This window comes from Dryobates pubescens, chromosome 24, assembly GCF_014839835.1.
Source record: "Dryobates pubescens isolate bDryPub1 chromosome 24, bDryPub1.pri, whole genome shotgun sequence".
Taxonomy (NCBI): domain Eukaryota; kingdom Metazoa; phylum Chordata; class Aves; order Piciformes; family Picidae; genus Dryobates; species Dryobates pubescens.
Window position 1 is genome coordinate 1,916,490 of NC_071635.1, and position 22,392 is coordinate 1,938,881.

General features: G+C 54.0%; 1 protein-coding gene across 3 annotated transcripts; it reads right to left on the reverse strand.

Annotated features, from left to right (window-relative positions):
• Nucleotides 1-492: 492 nt before the first annotated feature.
• On the reverse strand, nucleotides 493-22,219 carry G3BP2 (G3BP stress granule assembly factor 2). Of its 3 annotated transcripts, none has more exons than XM_054172561.1 (12): nucleotides 22,109-22,219; nucleotides 14,762-14,880; nucleotides 13,591-13,672; nucleotides 12,417-12,590; nucleotides 11,468-11,558; nucleotides 10,835-10,937; nucleotides 10,114-10,294; nucleotides 9,105-9,203; nucleotides 5,025-5,127; nucleotides 3,744-3,872; nucleotides 2,534-2,652; nucleotides 493-1,855 (listed from the first exon to the last, which is right to left on the reverse strand). In XM_054172561.1, exons 2-12 carry the CDS (start codon nucleotides 14,854-14,856, stop codon nucleotides 1,580-1,582), a joined length of 1,452 nt encoding a protein of 483 aa, XP_054028536.1. In that variant the 5' UTR covers nucleotides 14,857-14,880; nucleotides 22,109-22,219; the 3' UTR covers nucleotides 493-1,579. The 3 variants fall into 3 exon arrangements, with proteins under 3 accessions (XP_054028536.1, XP_054028535.1, XP_054028537.1); XM_054172560.1 differs by lacking the exon at nucleotides 22,109-22,219 and adding an exon at nucleotides 15,333-15,588; XM_054172562.1 differs by lacking the exons at nucleotides 9,105-9,203; nucleotides 22,109-22,219 and adding an exon at nucleotides 15,333-15,600.
• Nucleotides 22,220-22,392: the final 173 nt, after the last annotated feature.

The following is a 22,392-nucleotide window of genomic DNA, read 5'->3' on the forward strand; positions in this document are numbered from 1 at the left end:
ACAGGCCTCTCCGCGGGGCACCCACCGGTCGCGCCGAAGAGGAGGAGGTCTCCTTCCTGGCCTTCAGCCCGGAGCCACGGACACGTCAGCTTCAGCTGAGAGTTATGTGCAAAACGAGTTAAGAGTTTGTAAAAAGTGCAATTGGAAAATGCAAATACTTAAGAGCTGCTGCTGTGTCCTCTGAGAATCGCAGTATCCTCCTCTGAAGAGCTTGGCCTGGCGAAGGATGCTCAGTCCCGCTGCCCAGGGGCTGGCCAGAAGCGCTCACCCATCGCCACTGGCTTCTGGCGCTCCCGTCCAGGACAGGCTCCAGCTCCGCTTTGCTTTAAGAGACAACCTGCAGACCGCTCGATGCCTTCTTGCTCCCTTCCCCCCCTCTGCCACGAACCAGGCGAAGCTGCTACCCGAGGATGAGCACTAGAGCAAGGTTTGACTGATTCACAGATACTGCACTTTTTGGGTTGAGGTTTGGGGTTTTTTTTTCTATTTTTTTTGTTTTTTTAATACAATTAACTTTTTTTTCCCCTCCACGATTTCCTTTCAAGGCTTTGCAGCCGACTGGCTTGGCAAGCACAGTAATTGATACACGGTTACTGTACAAAGTCACCAGCAAGACTGGAATGATGTGTTCAGAGAAGGCACCATCATGCTTATTACATTACCAGAGAACTCAAATACAGTCAGGACAAGTTTCACTGTACAACGCTTAGCGAGGGGGCCGGGGCGGGAGGAGTGTGTCGGGCAGCCATCCCTGTACTGCAGAGGGGCAGGTAGAAAAACACCTGACGTGAGCTATCAAACCGGTTGCCTACTCAGGGCCACGACCCCGGAGCTCTGGGTTCTGCTTCTGTTTACAGCTAAAGGGATTCCTTCTGGAATAAGAGGTGTGTAGTCTGGTTAAGGTTTGGGTGTGTACAGGCGTCGGTCACAGCCAGCAGATCGGATGCCCACATCGCTTCCCAGGCTATCCTGTCTGAGGGGGAGGATGAAAGGGGCTGTTTCCTCCGAGGCCTCCTGCAGATGTCGCAGCCACGAGTTCAGAGTAGCCATCAGTGCATCGGATGAGTGCGTAAACACAAGTCTGTCTGAGCTGAGTGTTCTAAGAGGGACCCAAAAAAAACAACCAACCACCAACCAACCAACAGAAATAAAAGAAACCAGGCAAGCTTCTCCAATTGCACAGATTGCACTGTTTGTGTTTCCAACGGGAAGAGGCAGAAACAGGAACGCTGGCACCAAGTGTGCAGCAGAGGGGTTTGGACTGCAAGGACCCCGAATTCGACTGGGCATGTCCCTTAGGTCACCGTTGTTGCAGATAGTTCACCGGTCTGTTGTTTTGTGTTCTTTGTTTTGTTTGTTCTCAGTCCTCGTTTCTCCAAGTCTACATCGATAAATTAACAGTGTGACTCCTGGTGTGAACTGGGGGGAACCGACGTCCACCTCGATTGAAACTGGAAACCAAAGGATGCTTCTCACATCAAAGAAATGATCGGGAGGGCTGTGTCACATTCCAAAGCCAAAAGAAATGAACGAGAATGCAAACACGATGGACGCCGCGCCGGCGGGCGGGGGAGGCCCCTCAGCGGCGCTGCCCGGCGAAGCGCCCCTCCATCTGCCCGCTGCCGCGGCCGGAGCCCAGCTTCTGCGCCATGCCGCCCCGCGCCGGGGGTCCTCTGCCGTCGCGCTCCCGCAGCATGCCGCCGCCGCCACCCACTATGCCGCGGGGCCCCCCGGGGCCGCGCTCGCTGCGCCGCAGCTCCCGGCGCTCCTCGCCGCCGCGCGTCTCCCTCTCGCGGGCGGCTCTGGTCTTCTTCTCCTCCACGTTGAGGCGCACCTCGCCCCGGAACATAATGGGCTTACGGGAGAGGGGGGCAAGCACACGTTAGGCAGCGCCCTGCGGGGCCCGCGCCCGCGCCGCGCCCCGGCCTGCCCCCAGCGTGCGCCCCGCAGGCACGGCCGGCAGCGCCCGGCCCGCGGCAAAGGCCTTCAACACCTCCGGGGAGGGGACATCCACAGCCTCCCTGGGCAACCTGTGCCAGTGTCTCCCCACCCTCACTGGAAAGAACTTTTTCCTTATCTGCAGTCTAAATCCCCCTGCCTCCAGCTTCAGTCCACTCCCTCTCATCCTGTCCTTGACAGAAGTCCCTCCCCAAGTCTCCCTGTAGCTCCCACACACTGGAAACGAAACCTGCTGCTTTCTCCTCCACATCTGCTCAAGTCACAGTGCAAATAACTGTGCTCCTCTGCCCAGACCCCAGAACTCAGCGAGGTTGCCTACTGGGCTTTTAAGCTGGCGAGGATCTCTGCAGCCAGCGCTGAGCTGCGTGTGGTGCCTGCACACAGAGGTAAACCTGAACTCTGCGTGAGAGATGCTGGCACAGCTTCTGTAACCCCCAGACCCCTCCTGACAGAACAAGTATGCCAGAACCAGGCTTTTCGTACAGCTGCTGCCTGAATGCTAGAAACAGCCACCACACAAACTGGGCCAGCCCCCAGAGCCTGGGCCTGAGGGCTGCTCAATGCCGGTACTCACTTTGGCAACTAAAATGCGCTGGACGGGCTCAGAGTCATCAAACACCACAAAGCCAAAGTTGGGCAGCTTTCCTCCCACTCCTTTGGTGTTTATGCGAAGTTCCACCACGTTTCCAAAGCCTGGGGAAACAAAAGCCAGGTCACCACACCCACGGTGCCACTTGTGTCCCAGACAGCACCTGCAGGTCATGTCAGGTCCAAGTTCCCCTCTGTGGCCCTAAGGGCCCTGTGGCCTGTTGCACTTTTAGGCTGTGCCTAAGAAAAATTTCCCACAGATTTGAGTAGAAAAGTGGTAGAATGTCAATAAATTACCATGGGATGTAAGAAGGGGAATACTGGTAATGTCTAAGTAATCCCATTGCCTTGGGAGGAGAGGCTGAGGGGCCTGGGGCTGTTTAGTGTGGAGAAGACAAGACTTCGAGGGGATTTAATAAATAAGTATCTGAGGGCTTGGTGTCAGGAGGGAGGGGACAGGCTCTGCTCACTTGCACCCTGGGATAGGACAAGGAGCAATGGATGTAAGCTGCAGCACAGGAGGTTCCACCTCAGCACAAGGGGGAACTTCTTTACTGCAAGGGTCACAGAGCACTGGAACAGGCTGCCCAGAGAGGTTGTAGAGTCTCTTTCTCTGGCGACTTTCAGGGCCCATCTGGATGTGTTCCTCTGTGACCTGAGCTAGATTGTATGGTCTTGCTCTGGCAGAGGGGTTGGACTTGATGATCTCTTTGGGTCCCTTCCAACCCTGGACATCTTGTGACAACTAACAAAGTCAGTTGTGTAAAGTAATTCTTTCCTTCAGCTTCTTTGCTCTAGCAGATCCTGGCTGGTGGCTTTTGCTTAGCTGTTGCTGACCTTGGCTGCGTTCTCGGTGTGGCTAAGCACTAACAAGCTACTCTCTGCCCTTTTCCCTGGTAGAGAGTGGGGGAAGGGAGCAGGGAGGGAGAAGCTGTTGGTAGCTCCCTGATTTTGTCCAGGGGGGTTCTTGTGCTGTTCATAAATCATAAACACATGTAAACATTGTATGTTTTGTACTCATTCATTGCACTTCACCTTTCTAGGCTGCAGTGTGCTTGTAAATACAGCTTCATTTGCCTTCCAACTGAGCTAGGCTGGCAATTTTATTTTGGGGGGTAATCTCAACCCACCACAACGGTGCAGGACCTTTCAAGACCATTTCCTTCTCAGGCTGTGCAGCTGGCAGGGGCACTTACTCATGAAGAACTCCTTCAGCTCGCTCTCGTCGATGTCGTGAGGCAGGTTGCCCACAAAGAGCTGGTGGCTGTCTGGGTAGCGGATGATCCGGCGATTATCCGACTCGTTCTGCTCCATGTCCCCTCTCCCTGTGGGCAGCAGAGCCACTGAGGTCAGAGGATGTGTGTGGATTGGGATGGACACACCTAGGGACTGCACTCCGACAGCTCTGTCCCTTCAGCCCCCGCACTCGTGTGTACCACGGGTGCCACAGCAAGGAGGAGGCCACTGTCCCCTTCACGCAGCCCTGGCAACTCCACCATGACACCACACAGGAGTTGTTTTCCTTTCACCTGCTTTCCTTGCTCAGGATAAGTAAATCCAGGCTAACTACACCATCTGGCACCCTGGGCAGGCTTGTTTAGGATGTCCTTGTTGTACCTGGGCCATTACACCCAGTAAAGGCACTTGTATAAAGGCCTGGGTTTAGGTCACCTCCTCATCAGTGTCTCAGCACAGCACCACTGCACTGACCAGAGCCAAAAGCACTTTGAATCCCAGTCCATGCCAGTTTGAGATGCACTTACTGGAGACACTTGGTCCCTGAGACTCACCCACATGCGCTCTGCCACCTCCTGCCAGTTCTGCACTGCCACTGAAGGACAGACACCAACTCCATCCCTCCCACTCACCACCCCTTTTCACACTCAGGAAGGTGCTGAACCGATCAGCACCCTGTAATGCCAGGCCTTTGACTGGCAGCTTTTGCCCAGCACTGCCAGAGCTCTGCCATGCCACCAGGCTGGGCTCTGAAGGGTTTCAACCCCAAACACCACTTGTGACACCTGCCAGGTAGGGTGCATGCTCTCCAGCTAGGCCACCTGCAGCTCTGGATGCTCTGTGCAAGGAAATGCAGCGAGCTGCCTGCTCAGCAAGCAAGAGAAAGGCGAGGCAGCCAGCCAGCCAATGGTATTGCAGACAACTGCACAAAACAAGTACAAGATTGTTAACTGAGGCAAACGTGCCAAGCCTTTTGTCCAAAACAAAGGGCAACAACAGACACTGAAGAGCTCTCACTTCAGAGGAGCAGCAAAACTAAGAGGAAATGGAAAAATCCATTAGCTTTCCAGGCCAGCCCTTCAGACTGCATCCAGCCACATGAAAACCATCTATGGCTTGGCTACTAAAAACCACGTCACCAGGATGGAAGCTTGGAAGTGCACCCCAGCCTATCCCACATCTCTAGCTGGAGGCAGGAGCAGGCAGTCACCCCCCTGCCCAGCCCAGCTGATGCACCTCACCTGGCCGAGGGCCGCGGGGTGGGAAGCCCGGCCGCTCCCTGGGACGCTGCTCACGCACACGAGGGGGCTGAGACTGAGCTTCAGGTTTAGTTTCAACTCTTGGCTAGAACAGGAGGAGAAGATGCATTGTTAAACACTGGCCCAGGAAAAAGCAAACCCAAACCCTCAGACATCCCCCCACCAAGACCCAGATAAGCAGCATGCACAGAACAGACTCCAGAGATCCACCTCCATGTCAATGTGTTTGGGAGTGCATTTTTTCACCTCTCTCAATTCCTCTGTACCAATCCAGGACTGCAGTGCTCAGGTAACCCTGCCAAAAGGGGAAAGGGGCACAGCACAGGACCTCTAAGCTGCTGAAAGGTGCTCTCAGTCACAGTGTCTCCCCAGCATGTGGCTAAGTGAAGTGCCCATGTCTGACTGGGCACTGCCATCACCACGCTCTGTTGCTCAAGATCTCCTCACCCTGACTGTATTACCCTGCACAGATGAACTAAAGCTTTTCCATGCCAGGCTCAGACTCCATGGAGTAGGAGGTGGCCTGGGATCAGAGCGTGAAGAAATGGCCAAATCACATTTTCTGTCTGAGTACCTCAGGGATTCCTCTCCTGGAGTTCAGAACAGCTATAGGGAAACTACCAAAAAGGAAGAGGAGAACAAACCCCAAGCCCTCAGCCCTCAGTGTTTCTGATACAACAAAGCCACCTGAGGTGACAATTTCTACAGACTACCTGCTGGAGATATTTTCCAACCTTCCTGATGTCAAGACCATGATGCTCAAAGCACACCCTTCACATTCTCAGGAACCAGAACACCTCTTCTGTTCCTTTGCAAGCAAAACCCCCACCTTTTAAAGCCCACCTGAGAAGCAGAGAGAACAATTCAGAAACGTCTGGGCAGCCTGCTGCTTACTGCCAGCACTCCTGAGCTCCATTTTCTGTGCAGCAGCTGCTGCTGTGCTGGGTCCTTATCTCAGAAAAGCAAAGTTATCCTCAGGAGCAGGAGGAACACCACTGCTCTTCAAGAGAGACTAAACACAAGGACAAGAGTTCAGGCTCAGACTGCCCTGCAGGACTGGTTTGTGCTCAACACCTCCCTTATTTCCCCTGAGAACAGCTGGTGGTTCCAGCTCAGAAGCCTGTCTTTGACATGCAACATGCAGCTATGACCCACCAAGGGAGTGCTTCAGCTCCCCTGTCACTGGTACTCTGCCCAGCTAGGCATCAGCTTGGCCTTCCAACACTCCTTGTTCCACGAATAAGCTACAGCCATCAGCCCTGCTGGGGAATCTCCTTTCACTGCACCTCCTCATGGGTGGCTGGAGCTCCTCTGCCATCTTACACTAACAACCACTGCATTGTAAATTATACCTCAAAAGCCAAACTCAGCACATGCAGACCTCCATTCCTTACATGCTTCAGGATTAAACACTCAGTCCTTCCTTCAAGCACAGCAGACTTTGCTCAGTCGCTGGGGGCCTTCCATTCAATCCCAAGCAACAGTTAACTTCTACCCACTGGCTTTGTTTCACAGATCTTCTCATCTATCACACAAATACTTTGTCCACCCAAACAACACAGGGCTGCTCTCATCAGCTGCTTCCTGGTAAGACCCACCCCTTTTCCCACTACAAGACTGTCTCGGTGCTCCCTGGCACTGCACTTGCACCACTCTGCTCTCCCAGGTCACTGCCAGCACTCACAGCATCACAAGACACCAACTGAGGACTGCCATTTCCAGCCCAGGCAGTCGAGGTGGATCAAGACACAGAACAAGGATTTCAACAGACAATGACTAGGAGCCAAGTATGGCACAAACCTCAGCCTAACAGGGCTCACATGGGGAGGGGGAAAGGGCTGGCAACCAGCAAACCCAGCCACAGGTCAGCCTTTACTCACTGACCTTGGACTTGAAACCCCTCTGACACAGCAAGGTAGAACAATCTGGGACAATTCTATTTGTGAAACCTTACAAGGGTTAGAAGTTTCTCTGGAGTGAGATGCCTGCCACACTGCACACAAAGAGCCAAGCAAACAGATCAGCATCTAGGCTGCATGTGAAGCAGAAGAAAAGCCCATGTCCTCTCAGCAGGATTCCAGTAGCTGGGTTAGATGCACACCACAGGCAGCTGCCAGGCTGTCCTCAGGGTGAACATGCACCACACAACTTTCTAAGGGCATCCACCACTCCCTTCCACAAAGGCACTGCAGATTCCAGAGGAGTCTACCCAGAGTCTGAACAGATTTACAGTGGTGAGAATGCAGCCCCTATAATCTGATCCTTCTCTGAACTCACCACTGCCCAGCCAGAAGACAAGAGCCAGGGAGCACCCTGCCTGCCTCCATGCTTCCAGCAGCCCTGTAAGCAGGACCTGTGCAGGCCTTCAGGGGTGCTGAGCCAGCATTACCCAGGCTGTAGCTGTAGCCTGATAAAAGATGGGGGCAAACTGGAGAGCTGCAGGGAAGGGGAAGGGCAGTTGCAGCTGCTCTGGAACACCCCTGAGGCTGGCTACCACAGCATCCCAGAAGAGCTGCCCACCCACTAGTGCAACCTACTGTCCTTCTTCAGACACCATATCTAGCATGCATCCCAGAGGACAGGAAAAAGCTGCTACTGATCTGCACCCTCTGCAGGAGTTCCTCAGGTGCCTTCTCTGCCAGCTTTCTGTGTAGCTCATCCAAAAAGCGAGCAAAGAGCTAAGAACTGACTAGCTCTGCCTCCAGAAGAGCTGAGAGGTGAATTCTTGCCACTTCAGTGTTGTTCAGAAACTGCCACACAGAACTGCCTCACCATGAAGTGGCAGTAGGAGCCCCAAGGGCAGAGAGCACACCAAGCTGCAGCAGGGTGCCTACAGATCTCTGCTCTGCTCTCTTGTCCAGAGCACTGCACAGGATTGTTGCAGCCATGGTACAGAACCCCACCCTCCCTGCTGCAAAGACCTCAAAGCCCACCTTGGTTTTGCAGGAGGAGAGCCCCTTCTGGAGGAGAAGCAGCAGAGTTTTCACAGCTCAAACACCACTGCAATGCTCAGAGCCCTGCTGAAGCTGACCAAAGCTTCCCAGCTCATCACAGAGCCATCATCTGACTGCCATGGCAGAAGCTGCACCATACAAGGAGGTGAGCTTTTGCTGCTTTGCTTCCTGTTCTCTTTTTTAGCATGCATTTGGCTGAAGGGCAGCCCTAGGCAGGTTCCTCTGTGCCATTAAGAACTGGAGAAGAAACCAGTGCCAAACCACCAGCTGCAGTGACCTGGCTGCTCTCCTGCAAATGGCAGATTTCTGGAGATGAGCTCCCATGGCACACAAAGCTTTGGTGCACAGCAGCAGGAGGAGAGGTTAAAGCAGACATTTTCTATTTGGAGGGCTTTGATGCAGATGGAGGCAGCTGAGGTGAGTCTCAGGCTGCCTCACACCAGCATGGCCCATGCAGGACGTGAACTATCACCCAGGCAAACTTCCCTTCCTCTTTCCCCTTCTCACCCAGTCAACCTAGGAATGGGAAGACAGCATTGTCCTGGCAAGGAAATGCATCCTCCCATTCCTCTCACAGTCTTAAGTTGGTACAGGGTTCTGTGACAGGTTAACTACAAGTGGATAATGAAATCCAGCATATCTGTATGGACATCAAGCCTTACAAGTCCTCTGGCAGCTCCTTGGGGAAGGCTGCTGTCCCTTTATGCTGCTGGGGCACTTCTGCCAAGGAAATGCCCCTTTCCAACACACTTTGGAGAGCCACCATTTTGTGGGCAGCTGTTGTTTGGTTGGTTTGGTTTTCCCTTGCAAACCAAATCATATCCCATTAAGACAGGTCAAAAAAAGCCCCAACAAACCCCACATCAGCAGGCATTTCTTGTTTCTGCACAAGCAGATTTTAAGGCCACCATCACCCAAAGTCAGTCCTGTTACATGTTTGTGCCCTGCAACAAGGTGAGTGCATGAACATGTAAGACACAATGAATTTGTGCAGTTCAAGTCAAACGAAGTGGTCTGTTAATTCAAAAAATAATAAATAAAACCAAGCCCAAACTGAAGCAGTTTGCAGAAGTAATGAGACAATCCAAGGTGTTCACAGATGGGTTACCTGTGAGACTGGTGCTTTAACATGGGGTGGAATTCCAGAGGAAGAAACAGTACCACTAGGAGGCAGGTTTTTACTGGTCACTGAAGCCCAAGAGAAAGCCTGCAGGAAATGCAACAAACCTAGGCTACTAATCATGGCACACCACTGACATTCCTACAGGGAAACTTCTCTGCTGAAAACACACTTTTTGCTTCACATCTGACTCTTAGGTACTTGGCTGTGCAAACATTACAGGGAGGACACAGAAGGATTTGCAGCGCTGCGGACTCCAGCGGCACGGAGCAATTGTGTATGGTGCCCTCCACGGCTACCTGAGTGAGCCCAGCTCACAGCACTGCTTCTATGCCACCAAACCTAGGACTGGAAACCATGTGGTGTTCAGTGTCTTCTGTACAAAGAAAGGAAGTGGATGACAGAAGTTAGAAATAAAAATGGAAAAGAGCAAAAGGATGAACAAAAAAACCCCACAGGAGACAGGCAGGAGCCAGAAAATGACCCCTCCAGCTTTTGCCACTGCTACCATCACCCTCAGAGACTCAGGTGTACCATACCAGGCGAAGCACAGTGTGCCCAGTGGTTTGGAAGATCAGGAACCCTGCCTCTAAGGGAGACAGGCAGCGTGCCCTTGTTGCCTTTGAGCCTGTAGTGCACTGTGGGGTTTGTCACAGGAGAGCACTGGCTCCCTTGGTGTGAGGTTTTCAGTGGTGAGAGCTGGAAGTGTTTCCTTAACCTGTGCTAACTGCACATTTACAAAGGTTTACACATGCATAACACACACACACTTCAAAAGCAGAGCTAAAATTTACCATAGGTGACTTGAGCAACACTTAACAGTAACTTTCTTCCCTTTTCTAGCAAACCCTCTCCTGTTCCCCACCGCAGGCTCAAGTCCAGCTGTTCACGCACTGACAGGAGGGACCAGTCTGGCCACTCCAAAAGGCTGCATCCAAAACCAAACCTGCAGGTTTACCATCTGCACCTAGAAGCACAGCTGTGACTGTTAACTAACCTTTGGTGGTTCTTGTGGTAGTGAAACAGGTTCTACAGGAGGTGGAGATGGAGACTTCTCTTCCAGCTCCTCAAGGGTCTTCTCTTCCGCTTCAGCTTTCAGCTCCTCGGGTTTCGTTTCTGATTCCAACTCCGGCTCAGGTTCATGAGATGACTCCTCCAGTGCCTCCTCTATCCCATTGCTACAATCACCAAATGCAGTTCATGCAGTTTATCAATTGCTTTGGATTGGATGGCTTTCTACAAGCTCTGCTATGGTAACAGCTGCCATTGCAAAAATCATTCCCCTTCCAGCTACTACCATATGGTGCCCGCTGTGAGGAGCTGGGCCGTACCCCTGTAGCTGCACACAAAGCCATTTCTTACTCCTGCTGAAGCAGAAACATGTCTTACAATTCTCTGCAGAGCCTGAACACCACACAGCCATACAAACCCTTCAGGGAACAGCTGCTAAACTCAAGGGCTGCTGCTCTTAAAAGAGCAGAAGCACAGGGAGGGACCAGGGGAAGGTTAAGCTCTGCCTCTTCTTGCCATACATCTGTACAGCGACCTCCCTCCACCCACAGAAGAAACCCTGATCCAAATACCAAGTTAACAGAGCACACATCCTAGCCAGTCCAGTCTAGTTTCCTAAGCTACCTGTTAAACCACATCCAGAACCCACAGCCCAAGCAATTCTGCTGGTTCTAGTAACAAATTCTGAGTCTAGAAGGACATCTTACGTCACAGGGTGGTTTTCGTAGTAAGTGCTGCTGGCGTTCTCTTGCACAGGCTCAGGGGATGGCTGCCTTTCCTCCTGCTCCTCTTCCACCTCTTCCTCAGACTCTGACACAAGAAGAAAAAACTTCCTTAAACACCTCTGCAAGTGTACACAAGCCACACTTAAAATAAAGCATGCTAAACTAGCAATAATCCAAAGAAAGCTACAGCAACAAACTAAGGCAAGAGTGGCTGCAAGGGAGGGCCCTGTGGTGACCACAGGGAAGTGAAGCAGGGCTCACACTTGAGAGGCCAACCCCTTTGGTTCTTCAAACCACTTTACCTAAAATTCCCCCAGACTGAAAGAATCAAATCTCCCTGGAGGAGCCAGTGGCAGCTCCATTGTTCAATATTCCCATTCTCTGCCCACCCTGAGCCAGCTCAGCCCCTCAAGGAGTAAGGTACTGCCACATGACCTTCACTTCTCAGAGGGTTTAGGCCCAGCAGACAATTCCAGCAACAGAACCCATAGCCCACCTCAGCCCCTCACACTGCCCCAGAGGACTGCAATGCAGTTCAGGCACTTCCAGACTCAGCTGGAAGCTCTGTGTACATGCCAGAGGAAGAAGACAAGCCACATCTATGGCTCTTCTCACCTTCATCAAGCTCTCCTTCTGAATCCCCAAATACTTCATCTTCGTATCTGAAGATATCGTTATGGACATAGAACTTGTTTGGAACAGAGCCCTGTAAAAGAGCACTCTGATGCACCTTCTGCAGACACAGGGTATTAGCAGTCACCAACAGGGACAGTCAGAGAGACAAGCTCTGGGGCACACACCAGTGTTTTGGAATGGGGCTGCCTCACTACAGCCACCTGCTAAGTGGTGCCTCTTCTCTAAGCAAACAGTTGAAGAGTTAACTTCTGCCCAGTGGAAGAAAGGAACTTTCAAGCAGGACAAAAAGCAAACCAAGCAATTTTGCTAAGCCAAGGCAATCACAGGTCCTAACTCAAGACCCTCAGTTTCATCAAGGGATCTGCATTCTCCCTGTTACAATGACTTCACAACACAAAAGCAGTGCTTGAATACTTACAGCATTGCACAGGGAAATAACCAAGAAATTCAACAGGACTCCAAACATCACCCACACACAGGTTGTGGTGAAGTAGGGGAGAGCAGCAGAAGGAACACAAGCCACCCTTTGCTCTTAACACAGCTCTGCTCTGGCTAGGGGCTACATTTGAGCAGTCATTCGCTCAGCTTCAGCCCATCCTCACGTTTGCCAGCAGACCTGAGCTACTCCAGAGACCTGGTCTGCAGAGCTGGACAGGACTGGTTTTATTTATCTCTGCCAAGAGCAGCTCCCAAATGCAAGCTCCAATTTGCTTTTCATTACTGCTGCCAACACTTCAAGTCCAAGACCACAGAGCAGCTGAGGACAGGTCCAGCATCCTCCCTTCCCTGCACACAAACACTCTGACATGGGCCAAGCTCTCTCTAAAAGCCAGATCCCATGGGTTTGCCCCACTAGGACAAATTGTAGCTACAGGGCAGGTCTCCACCATCACTCCTCCAAGTGAAACACCCTCTCACAGGTACTCACCTCTGGAGCAAGCACAAAAGTCTGCATGAACTTCCTCATGGGCTGCCCGTTGTTGGAGAGCTCTCCCATCACCTGCACCACCACGCCGTCGCTCAGCGTGGCGTGGGCGTCCACGTGGCGGATCTTGGTGTGGCACTCGCTGAACTGCAGGGACATCACCTTCTTGTGTATCTCCTAGGAAGGGAGAGAAGAGCCACACTGCAGCTGCAGCCAGCTGAGCACCAGCTGCACACCTCCTACAGGCCCGAGTGCAAAGCAGCGCAGGGCTGACGCTCGGAAGGTAAACACCAAGAAGGGTCTTTCACTGGGCACAGGCTGCCTGGGCTCCTCTTAGCTTTGCTTCTGACTTTCCCCACCAGGATCCAAGCACTTCTCAGAGCAGTTCAACAGCACTCAGCTTGCCATTGAGCTGTACTAGAGCACAGGACCTGTTTTCAGGCTTCATTTCTGAAAGGGCCTGTGAGAAGGACAGAATTTATCTTGCATTTCAACAAACCCCACCAAGAGAAAACATCATCTCTCAAACAAAGAAACCCCAACCCTCCAAGTACCACCAAGTACCCAGACGTCTCAGGAGGGGCAGGATCTGCACTGCCAAGATTTCTGTGCTCCACAATCTGGTTTTGGCAGTGAGAGGAGCCCTGGGCTAAAAGCCACACTGCTCAAAGATGTGGCTACCACATGAACAGATGTCCCATGGCATTACCCTGATACAGAGCTACAACCAAAGTGACAACTTCTGCTCCTTGGGTTCACTTCACCTGAGACCTTCCACTTAAAGGAAACTCCACTCACAGGATTTGCTAAGATACAGAACTCCATGTAACCCACAAAGATCAAAGTCCCCTTCCCAAGGAACCACTTGTAACTGAAAAAAGACCCAGCAATAGCACAAGTCTAACAGGTCCCTTGATTTTCCTTCCCATCCTAGATCTGCTTTCTGCAGTCCAGACACAAAGCTGATGAACCAAACACAACCCACAGTAAAAGCAGCAATGATCAAACAGAAAAATCCAAGCCAACAAACTGCTATCTGCTTCTGAGCAGGAGGCAGCACCACAATACATGAGTCACCAGGGAGAGAAATCAAAGCCACTGGTGAAGAAACAGCCTGGTGTCTAGGAGGAAGTTCTGAGCAGTAATGAGGGCCACAAGGCCTGGGTTGGATACGCACAGCTTGGCCGTACACCGCTTCCTGCGGCTTCCCGCTGGCATCCAGCCCCCCGTGCACGTAGGAAGAATTCCTGCCATAGAACCTGCAAGGGAAGAGATGGAAAGGTCACAGCAGTGACAAAAAATACAACAAAGCCAGCAGGCATTTTAGCCCATGGTTGTAGAGCCCAGTGCCTCAGGAATTTCAGCACAGTCAGGCAGGATGTACCGACCACGGCGGCTCCCTGAGCGCAGCGACAAACACCACAAGAGCTGCAGCAAGCTCCTGAACCAGCCTCGACCCTTCCCTTGCCTCCCTTAAGCAAAGTGGCCATTTTGGCTCCAAGATTCCTCTCCAGCATAGGAGGAACAAGCCACCTGCCTCAAGGCAAAGCTGCAGCTACTGCTGCCTCTCCAGGGGTACATCCAGGGCTGGACGTGGCCCCAGAGCAGCGTTCTCTCTGCTTCTGACAGCCAGGCATGGCCTGGCTCTGGCTGCACTGCTGGGTGCACTGAGTCACTGCCTAGAGCAATCTCCACCCTGTACCTCTGGCACAAAAACAATATTCAGATGCATGTTACCCAAGCAGAGGCAGCTGAGGTTTTGGTCTTGTGAACAGCACAGATCTCTGCAGCACTCCACCAAAACCAAGCCCTCAGACCCCTTCCTGAGCAGGCTTCTGGCCTGGCCTCCCAAAGCTGCCATGTTCCATACAAACACTTGCTTCCAGTGTTTTCCTGACATTTCAGAGGTGAGCTTGCACTTTCATTCCACTTCCAGATGTTAAGCCTAGAAGAGTCCAAGTTTATCCCTTATAAAATTCTTCTGTCTCTCTGTTTATGCAAACAGTTCCTGGGTTTCAGGGCAAAATGACAGAACACTCCACAAGAAAACTCTCTTGTTACCTTGGGCCCCTCTATCATTCCAAACCGCCCCTGCTGCTCTGGAATCAGGATTTCCACTGCTCCATTTGCCCACAGTGTGGCTGCTGCCCTGAAGAACTGGTGCAGTCACACCCTTGGTAAGCCTCCTAAAACATTCTCAGCTGCCTGACCTTTACAGGTGACAGATAGCTGCAGTTTTCAGCAAGATGAAATCAGTTCCCAAGAGTTAGCCAGGTCCATTTCCTCCCACACTCACACATGCTCTGGCTGCCCAAAGCCAGGAGTCAGGCTGTGTGTGCAGGCCCTACCTGTGCAAGAAGTCAGGAGCTTTATTTAGCAGGGTGTAGTACTGTCTCACGAACTCCCGCCCCACGAGCAGGGGACTTGGCTTCTCCATCACCATTTCTTTGGTACTCAGTGTCAAAAGCTGCAATCAGAAAGAGCCAGGTTAGCTTGAAGCCAGGATGAGCACAATGGTAGCAGAGTTGAAACAATGATGTGAACAGGGGCAGAATTCACAGAGCTCCACAGGCCAGGACACCCTCCCCAGCCTCCTGTGAGGAAATACAAAGGCTTCAGCCTCAAGTCCTGTGTTACTTTGACAAGGAAGGCACAGTGGACACAAAGCCCCTTGCAGAACAAGTGCTTTTCAAACCAAACCTGCCCCCAAACAACCCCAAATTGTTAAAAAGCTCTAATTGATTTAACCCTTTGGCATTGAAGTGATGAGCCATTAAAAATTCAAGTTCAACAGCACTGCAAACCAACCAGGAAGGCACTGCCTCCTAACAGTGAGGTGGCAGCACCAATATGCTGGATCCACGTTCTCTGTAGACTTGGAAGGGAAACCTTTATGCCTCAGAGGTGGATGGTACTCACTTTGACTTGCTATGCTCCCAGCCCTCCATGCTGTCTGGCAGGTGATCCATGCCATAAAGGATCTCCAGCACTCTGGAAGTCTTTGTGATGGCTGCCAGCACCCAGCAAGTTGCTTTCCCCAGTTCAGGTCAAGGAGGCTGAACTCATAAGCACCAGCATCCGTGCCCAGGAGATCCCCTCCAGCTTTCCAAAGAAGCTTCATCTACTTTCCTTTCTCAAAATGCAAATGTCTAGGCAAGGCAGCAGGCAAGGAAGACCAAGTCAAACCCCCAAGTTTCCAGCTTGGAAGGTTACCCTAGAATAAGATTTCTGTTTTCTTATCAAAACCCCTTGAGCTGTCAAACCAAGCCAGGGGACTGTTGGCAGCTCAGCTGGACAGCACATAAAGCAGGAGGTGAAGCCGAGACACAAACCTCAGCTGAAGGAGGGCTGTAATAGAGGCAAAACCTGCCCAGAAAAGGTGTCACAAACCTGTCAGAGCCTGCCTCAAAAAGGATCTCTGATGAAAACAAACCTTCAGGTACTTAGCACAAACGGTTTGTACTTTGTGGACTGGCAGAACAATCTCAACCCTGCAGTCCAAGGCGAAGGACACCGCAAGAGCTGCTCCCAGACAGAGTTAGCCAGGAGCAGCAGGTGAGGCAAGCCTCCAGCACTGGTAGGTGAGGCAGCAGGCACAAGTGTGGTACTTGGAGATAAGGGATCAGAAAACTCCTTCTAGGATTACCAAAAATGTTTATTCTAAGCTCCCAAGACTCTGAGATGTGGCTCGTGGGAAGCACTGGGGGAACCCAAACCTCAGGAACCCTGAGGGACACCAAAGGCTTGAGCCTTCTGCGTGTTCCAGGTGGGAATCTCCAAAGACACAACCTCAGCCCAGGACTCATGCTACAGCAAGGCACACAAATGGGAACTTCCCTTCAAAACCACCCTGAGAAGAACAAGGCCCTCAGCTGGCACAGGTGAGAATGCTCGCTTTTTGTGCTCCCCTGCCCCACAAGCAGGTGATGAACACAAGACTGGTGGTGGGACCTTCAGCACAGGCACAGAATACAGGGGAACAGTTTCTTTTTAAAGACCCTGCTAGGCAGCAGACCTCAGCCAGCACCCAGGATTGCAGCAACAAGCACAGCACAGATGTCAGCAAATTGCTGGCACACCACAAGGAGCACTGAGAATGCCTCTGGGCACAAAGCAGAAATGTCTGTGACAAGTCACCACAGCACATCAGATCTGGCAGATCTGTTCCTCAGTGGAAGCTGTGCTAGGTGAGGAAAGGCTGCTCAAGTCCACAGCCACCACACACAGCCCATCCTAAGCGCCTGCAAGGGAAGGTGCTCCCTGAGAGGAGCTCTGGCCACCCCTGGCCATGCTGCCAGGGGCAGCACTGTGGATTGCCACCACACCCACAGCGCTTCACAGCATGGCTCAGTGCAGCCCTCCACCTCTGCAGAGTTCTTGCCTTGCCTCTTCAGAAAGCTCAACAGGGGGAGCAAAGGCTTAATGAAGTGTTCAGGTGTCAAATTCATGAAAAGGCAGGACAACGAAGGTGCCAGTACTCCCTGCTACCAGCATGGGTGCCACAGAACTGGGTGATCATCCCCACCTGTCCCAGTTAGTACAGCACCTCATTAAAGGCAAGGAGCAGAGTCTTGGCAGGCCTGAAGGGTTTGGAGGTGAGGGCACCAACAGTTTAAACAGCCCAAACTGACAAAGAATGGCACCTCCATGTATCACCAGGCACAAATGGAAGCCTCACAAGTACAAGGTCTACAAAGGCTGACTTTCCAGTTCCCATTGGTGCACGCTCCAGAGTCAAGGGAAGAAGGATCTGAGTGCTCCTTTCAGTTGAGTAACATGAGCCTCATTCTTAGATCAGCTGCAACAACCATTGGGAAGGCCTAAAGCAAACACAGAATCCCTTTCTGTTGCAGACGAGGCTCAGAGGTAAGGGACCCAGTGGCACCCAGCAGAAGGCTCAGACTCCCAAACTGAAGGGCCTTGCAGACACAGCTCAGTGCACCCTGTTGTGTAGCTAGCATGACTCAAGTATACAACTTCACTGCAACTGAAAAGCCTGCAGGCAGGCCTGGATGAGCTTGTCACCACCACCTCCAACAACTGGGTTCCTATCCAGACCTATTTCCATGGCCACTTCTCCCAGGAAAACAAAAGTCAAGGGAGAGTTAGTACAGAAAGGGATGATTTGGCACTGGCACCCACAGATAAGCAACGAAGCACAAAGGATGTTTTGGTCCCAGGAGCTACACCAAGTCCCACTGCAGGCTGAAACAAACAGGAACATCCCTGTAAGCTGGTGACAACAGCCCAGCTCTGCCAGACTCCACACAGCACGACTGCAGCCTTTCCTCAGCTCTGCACAACACCTCTGCTGGTGGCCCAGGAAAGCAAATGGCAGCTGCGACAAAGGAAGCACAAAGTTCACCTCTGCCAGGGATGACGCTGCTGAGGGCTGCAGGGAGGAGAGAACAGCTCCTGCCAGGACAGGTAATGAAGGACTTGGGCACCAACCACTGCAGCACTCAGTTAACAGCCTGCAAACTCCTCCAACCTGTGACCATCCCTACAGATAGAACTTCCCTTACTGAACTGCCTCTGCCACCAACAAACCAACCAAGAGGAACATTCAGCCACCACCCCGCACAGAGGGCAGCAGCAGCTGGTTTCTCGAGTCCTGAAGGCCACTACATGTGGAGTAGTCAAAACATCCAGGGGCTGGTGCAGCTGGCTTGGTAAGCAGCTCTCACCTTTGCTCCTCACAATGTCTCTGGAGCTTTCTCCTTTTCATTCCCCTTATCCTGCAGGACAAGGAGTGTGAGCAGCCAGCTGCGGCAAGGCATGAAGGTGAAGGTACCCGAGGTGATGGCTGAGCTGCAGGCTCATGTGGGTATTCAGAGTGAACTTTGGCACAGTCCCAGACTGTGCCAAAAGAGGTAGCTCAAAGCCACCTCCATCCTGCTTCAAGACAACACCAACAGCAGGGATGCTGCCTGGATGCTTCCCCAATTCTACTCCCAGAAAAGCTGAACCAAATTCTGACAGGAGCTCAAGGAAACCTCACCATAACCTGAAGATAAGCTCCAGGCAGACTTCCAAGCTTTGAGAGGAAGGAAACTATTTTGGTTTATTGACAAGCAAATCTCATCCTCTGAACCCTCCTGCCAGAGAACTTGCCCATGATGAAAGGCAGACAGACATCCAGTTACAGTTTTACACTGATCCACACTTGTGCAACTCACAGCCAGGGTGCTGCTCAGATTTGAATACCCCACTGAAACTGGAAATGAAAGTGGGCAAAACACTCTTCAAATCAAAACAGATGCTCCCCAGAGCACACAAAGCCAAGCCACGAAGCACAGCGTGCCCCAAGCCAGAGGCAAAGCAGACAGCAGCTTTCACAGCCTTGGACAGGCTTCTCCCAAATCCAGATCAGCACTTCTGAACCGTGCTTGCTGCTGTGGGCTAGCAAAGGATGCCTGGAAGAGCGGGCCTGTTACTGCCACCCCACTGCTGCAGCACAGTCACACCTTCAGCAGAGCTGGGGAACCCAGCAGCAGCTGCCATCAGCTGGGGCATCTGTCCCACTGCCCTGCACCGCCTGCTGGCTGCTCCAGGGGAACAGTGAACAACGATCAGGAAAAGCAAACAACCCAGCTCGGTGCTGAAACGTCCTCCCTGCTCTGCGAGGCAAGCACTCAGACCACCCTCCATCTGCAGGGAGAGCCAGCAAACCTGGGGCACACACAGGATCCCTTTGCTCACTGAGCTCCTTCCCCTAATCCGCTCCCATCTGAGCTGGCCCAGCCCCAAGGTACAGCAGGCAGCCCCCGGAACCAAGCCGTGCCGGGGGGCTTCTGCTGCAGGCAGCCCCAGGAACCAAGCCGTGCCGGGGGGCTTCTGCTGCAGGCAGCCCCTGGAACCAAGCCGTGCCGGGGGGCTTCTGCTGCAGGCAGCCCCAGAACCAAGCCGTGCCGGGGGGCTTCTGCTGCAGGCAGCCCCAGGAACCAAGCCGTGCCGGGGGGCTTCTGCTGCAGGCAGCCCCCGGAACCAAGCCGTGCCGGGGGGCTTCTGCTGCAGGCAGCCCCAGGAACCAAGCCGTGCCGGGGGGCTTCTGCTGCAGGCAGCCCCAGGAACCAAGCCGTGCCGGGGGGCTTCTGCTGCAGGCAGCCCCCGGAACCAAGCCGTGCCGGGGGGCTTCTGCTGCAGGCAGCCCCCGGAACCAAGCCGTGCCGGGGGGCTTCTGCTACAGGCAGCCCCAGGAACCAAGCCGTGCTGGGGGGCTTCTGCTGCAGGCAGCCCCCGGAACCAAGCCGTGCTGGGGGGCTTCTGCTGCAGGCAGCCCCCGGAACCAAGCCGTGCCGGGGGGCTTCTGCTGCAGGCAGCCCCCGGAACCAAGCCGTGCCGGGGGGCTTCTGCTGCAGGCAGCCCCCCCCCAACCAAGCCGTGCCGGGGGGCTTCTGCTGCAGGCAGCCCCAGGAACCAAGCCGTGCCGGGGGGCTTCTGCTGCAGGCAGCCCCCGGAACCAAGCCGTGCCGGGGGGCTTCTGCTGCAGGCAGCCCCCGGAACCAAGCCGTGCCGGGGGGTTGGGGGTTTCTGTTTGCAGAGGAGCTACCACCACCCTGTATTTTAGGGGCATGACTACCACAGGGGACCATCTTCTGGGCAGCTAAGCTGCAGCACCCCAAAAAGCTAATACCCACCCAAAAAGCCACCAGAGCCAGAGGCACCACCTGCTCTGGAAAAGCCACTGTGCCATCATCCAGAGCCAGGCTCAGCACCTTTGCCCTGGTATCTCACCAGATACACTTGTTAGTCTGTCTCCTTGAGCTGCAAGGCAGTGCTCCATCTGTCAGAAACTCCCCAAAGAAACGACAGCCAGTGTCACAACTGCTGCCCTCAGAAGGGAGCCTCGGATCCACCACGGCGTGTCAGGAGGCCCTGCTCGCTCAGCACCTCTCCAGCACTGTGAAGCACTCCTGAATTGTGACAGGAAACACAGAACCTGGAGCCTCAGATCCACAGAGGAGAGCCTGCTACTCAGAAGGACATCAGGGGACGGGCAGCTCGTTCTGTGGCTGGATACCACAGGAAAGACTTGGTTCTGGCTAATGAAAAACATCACACCACAGAGAACTCCCCTTCCACCAGCCTGAACACATGGTGAACACGACAGTCGCTTACACTCAGGCAACACAACAGGACAGAATCCTTAAAAGGCTTTCCTGGGGCAGGCATGGCCCTGCAGGCATCCTTACAGTCACAGTGAACTCAGAATGCCTCCTTAATGAGAAATGATCTCCAGCAGCTAAATTAATACCGGTCTGCCAGGGCTCAGAACAAACCCTGTACCCACTCACCTGGGCACAGGGCTACACCACCTCTGGCAGCTGAGGTGTTCACAGCAGTGCCTGCTCCATCTTACCTCTGCCACACAACATAGAGCTGGGCAGTATGGAGAGACCATTTCTTGTGAGCTGGTCACTGATCTTCATTCTGCTACTACTCTCTCATTAGAAGTGTCCATGGGAGACATGATCAACCCCCTTAGACAGCTGAGGCAGTGGAGTGCTTTATACAACAAACAAATTCTTCCTTAGAGAAGATTTCCCTCCCCTCACACTCCTCCAGCCCGTTACAGACCACAGAATACCACGCTGGCTTTAGCCATACAGGTCGTGTCTAAGCAGTCCACCTACACAGCAACCAAGTAAGTTCACCCTTCCCTCTGCAGCAAAGCAGGACACTCACACTCTGAACTGCACAGCCCAGGACACAGAGGCTCAGGGACTGCCAAATCAGCATGGAAAGCCACCCCAGCAAAGCCTGCATGACTGACCAAGCCATTCTGATTCAAATCAAATAATAATCTCATATCCTCTCACTCTCTGCTGCCCCAGTTCTTTCACGCAGCGGTGCTTGGCACCAAGCTCAAGATCCAGGGTCACCCAACCGACCACGAGATGTAGAAGCTTTGCCATGGAGATGCTCCTATGCACCCGCACCGGCACTGCAATGACCTCTACTTCAGCCCTCCAGTTAAGAGGAGCAAACGCCTGGGAATACACAAGCCCAGCTCCGAAGGGAAATGAGAGCAGCTGAGAGATGATCTACTCGAGGCATCCAGATCTGCAGAGCAGAAGGTGCAAGTTCAGCCATGTTACGAGCGAGAGCAGAGCGGCTCAGGTTGTGATGGGGGAAAGCAGAGAAAGGCGAGGTCCGCAGGAGAGATCCCGGAGTCAGCGATCCACCGCAGTACGGATTGGCAGGAGCAAAGCAGAGCTCCCGAGGCCGGGCCGGACGCGGAGCGCTCCCGCAGCCGCCCGCACACGCCGAGCACCAGACGCCTCTGGAGGCCCCGGGAAGCTCGCCTGAGGCCGGCGGGCGCGGGGCCCAACGCCGCAGCGAACGCCCGGGAACGCGGGGCTCGGGGCGCCCGTCCCTCCTGGAAGCGGCGGGCGGACGGGGGATGCCTTCCCCCGGCATCTCCCGCCGCCCAGGGCCCGGCGGAAGCGCGATCGGCGGCAGGCGACACGCCGCCAAGGTGACGGCGAACAAAAGCCTCCCCCCATCCTTCCCCTCCGCGCCCCGGCCCCGCCACCCCCGCGCCACAGCGGGCGAGAGGAGGCGGGCCGGGAGCCAGCAGCCGGGCCCGGCCGAGGCGGGGCGGACGGCGAAGGGCAAAGGCGGGCCCCGGGGGCGCTGCAGCCGCCGTTAAACGTCCGCCGCTGCGGGGCCTACTCGCGATCAGCCCTCACCTAAGGAAAGAGTCTCGGGTGCGCGGGGCCGGGGCACGTTTCCCGCCCTGGGCCTGCTGGGTGTCAGGCGCGGCGAACCTGCCCCTCGGCGTGTCCCGCAGCGGGGGCGGCACGGAGGCGCGGCGGCGGCGGCGGCGGCGGCGGCGGCGATGTCAGGGCCGGGCGCAGGAGGGGCGGCCGGGGGCTCGCGTGCGCGCGTGCCTGTGCGTGCTGTGCGTGCGCGCCTGCGTGGAGGGAACGCGCGGGGGAAGAGGTGGGGGAATGGCTGGGAGCGGGGAAAGGCA

Bases quoted from the DNA above. Each gene is read 5' to 3' on its own strand.
- G3BP2 (XM_054172561.1), bottom strand. From the start codon at position 14,856: ATGGTGATGGAGAAGCCAAGTCCCCTGCTCGTGGGGCGGGAGTTCGTG. The intron at 13,673-14,761 runs GTAGGGCCTGCA...CTTCCCTTGCAG, and splicing joins GCTCCTGACTTCTTGCACAG to GTTCTATGGCAGGAATTCTT. The intron at 1,856-2,533 runs GTGAGTACCGGC...CTCTCCCGTAAG, and splicing joins AGCGCATTTTAGTTGCCAAA to CCCATTATGTTCCGGGGCGA.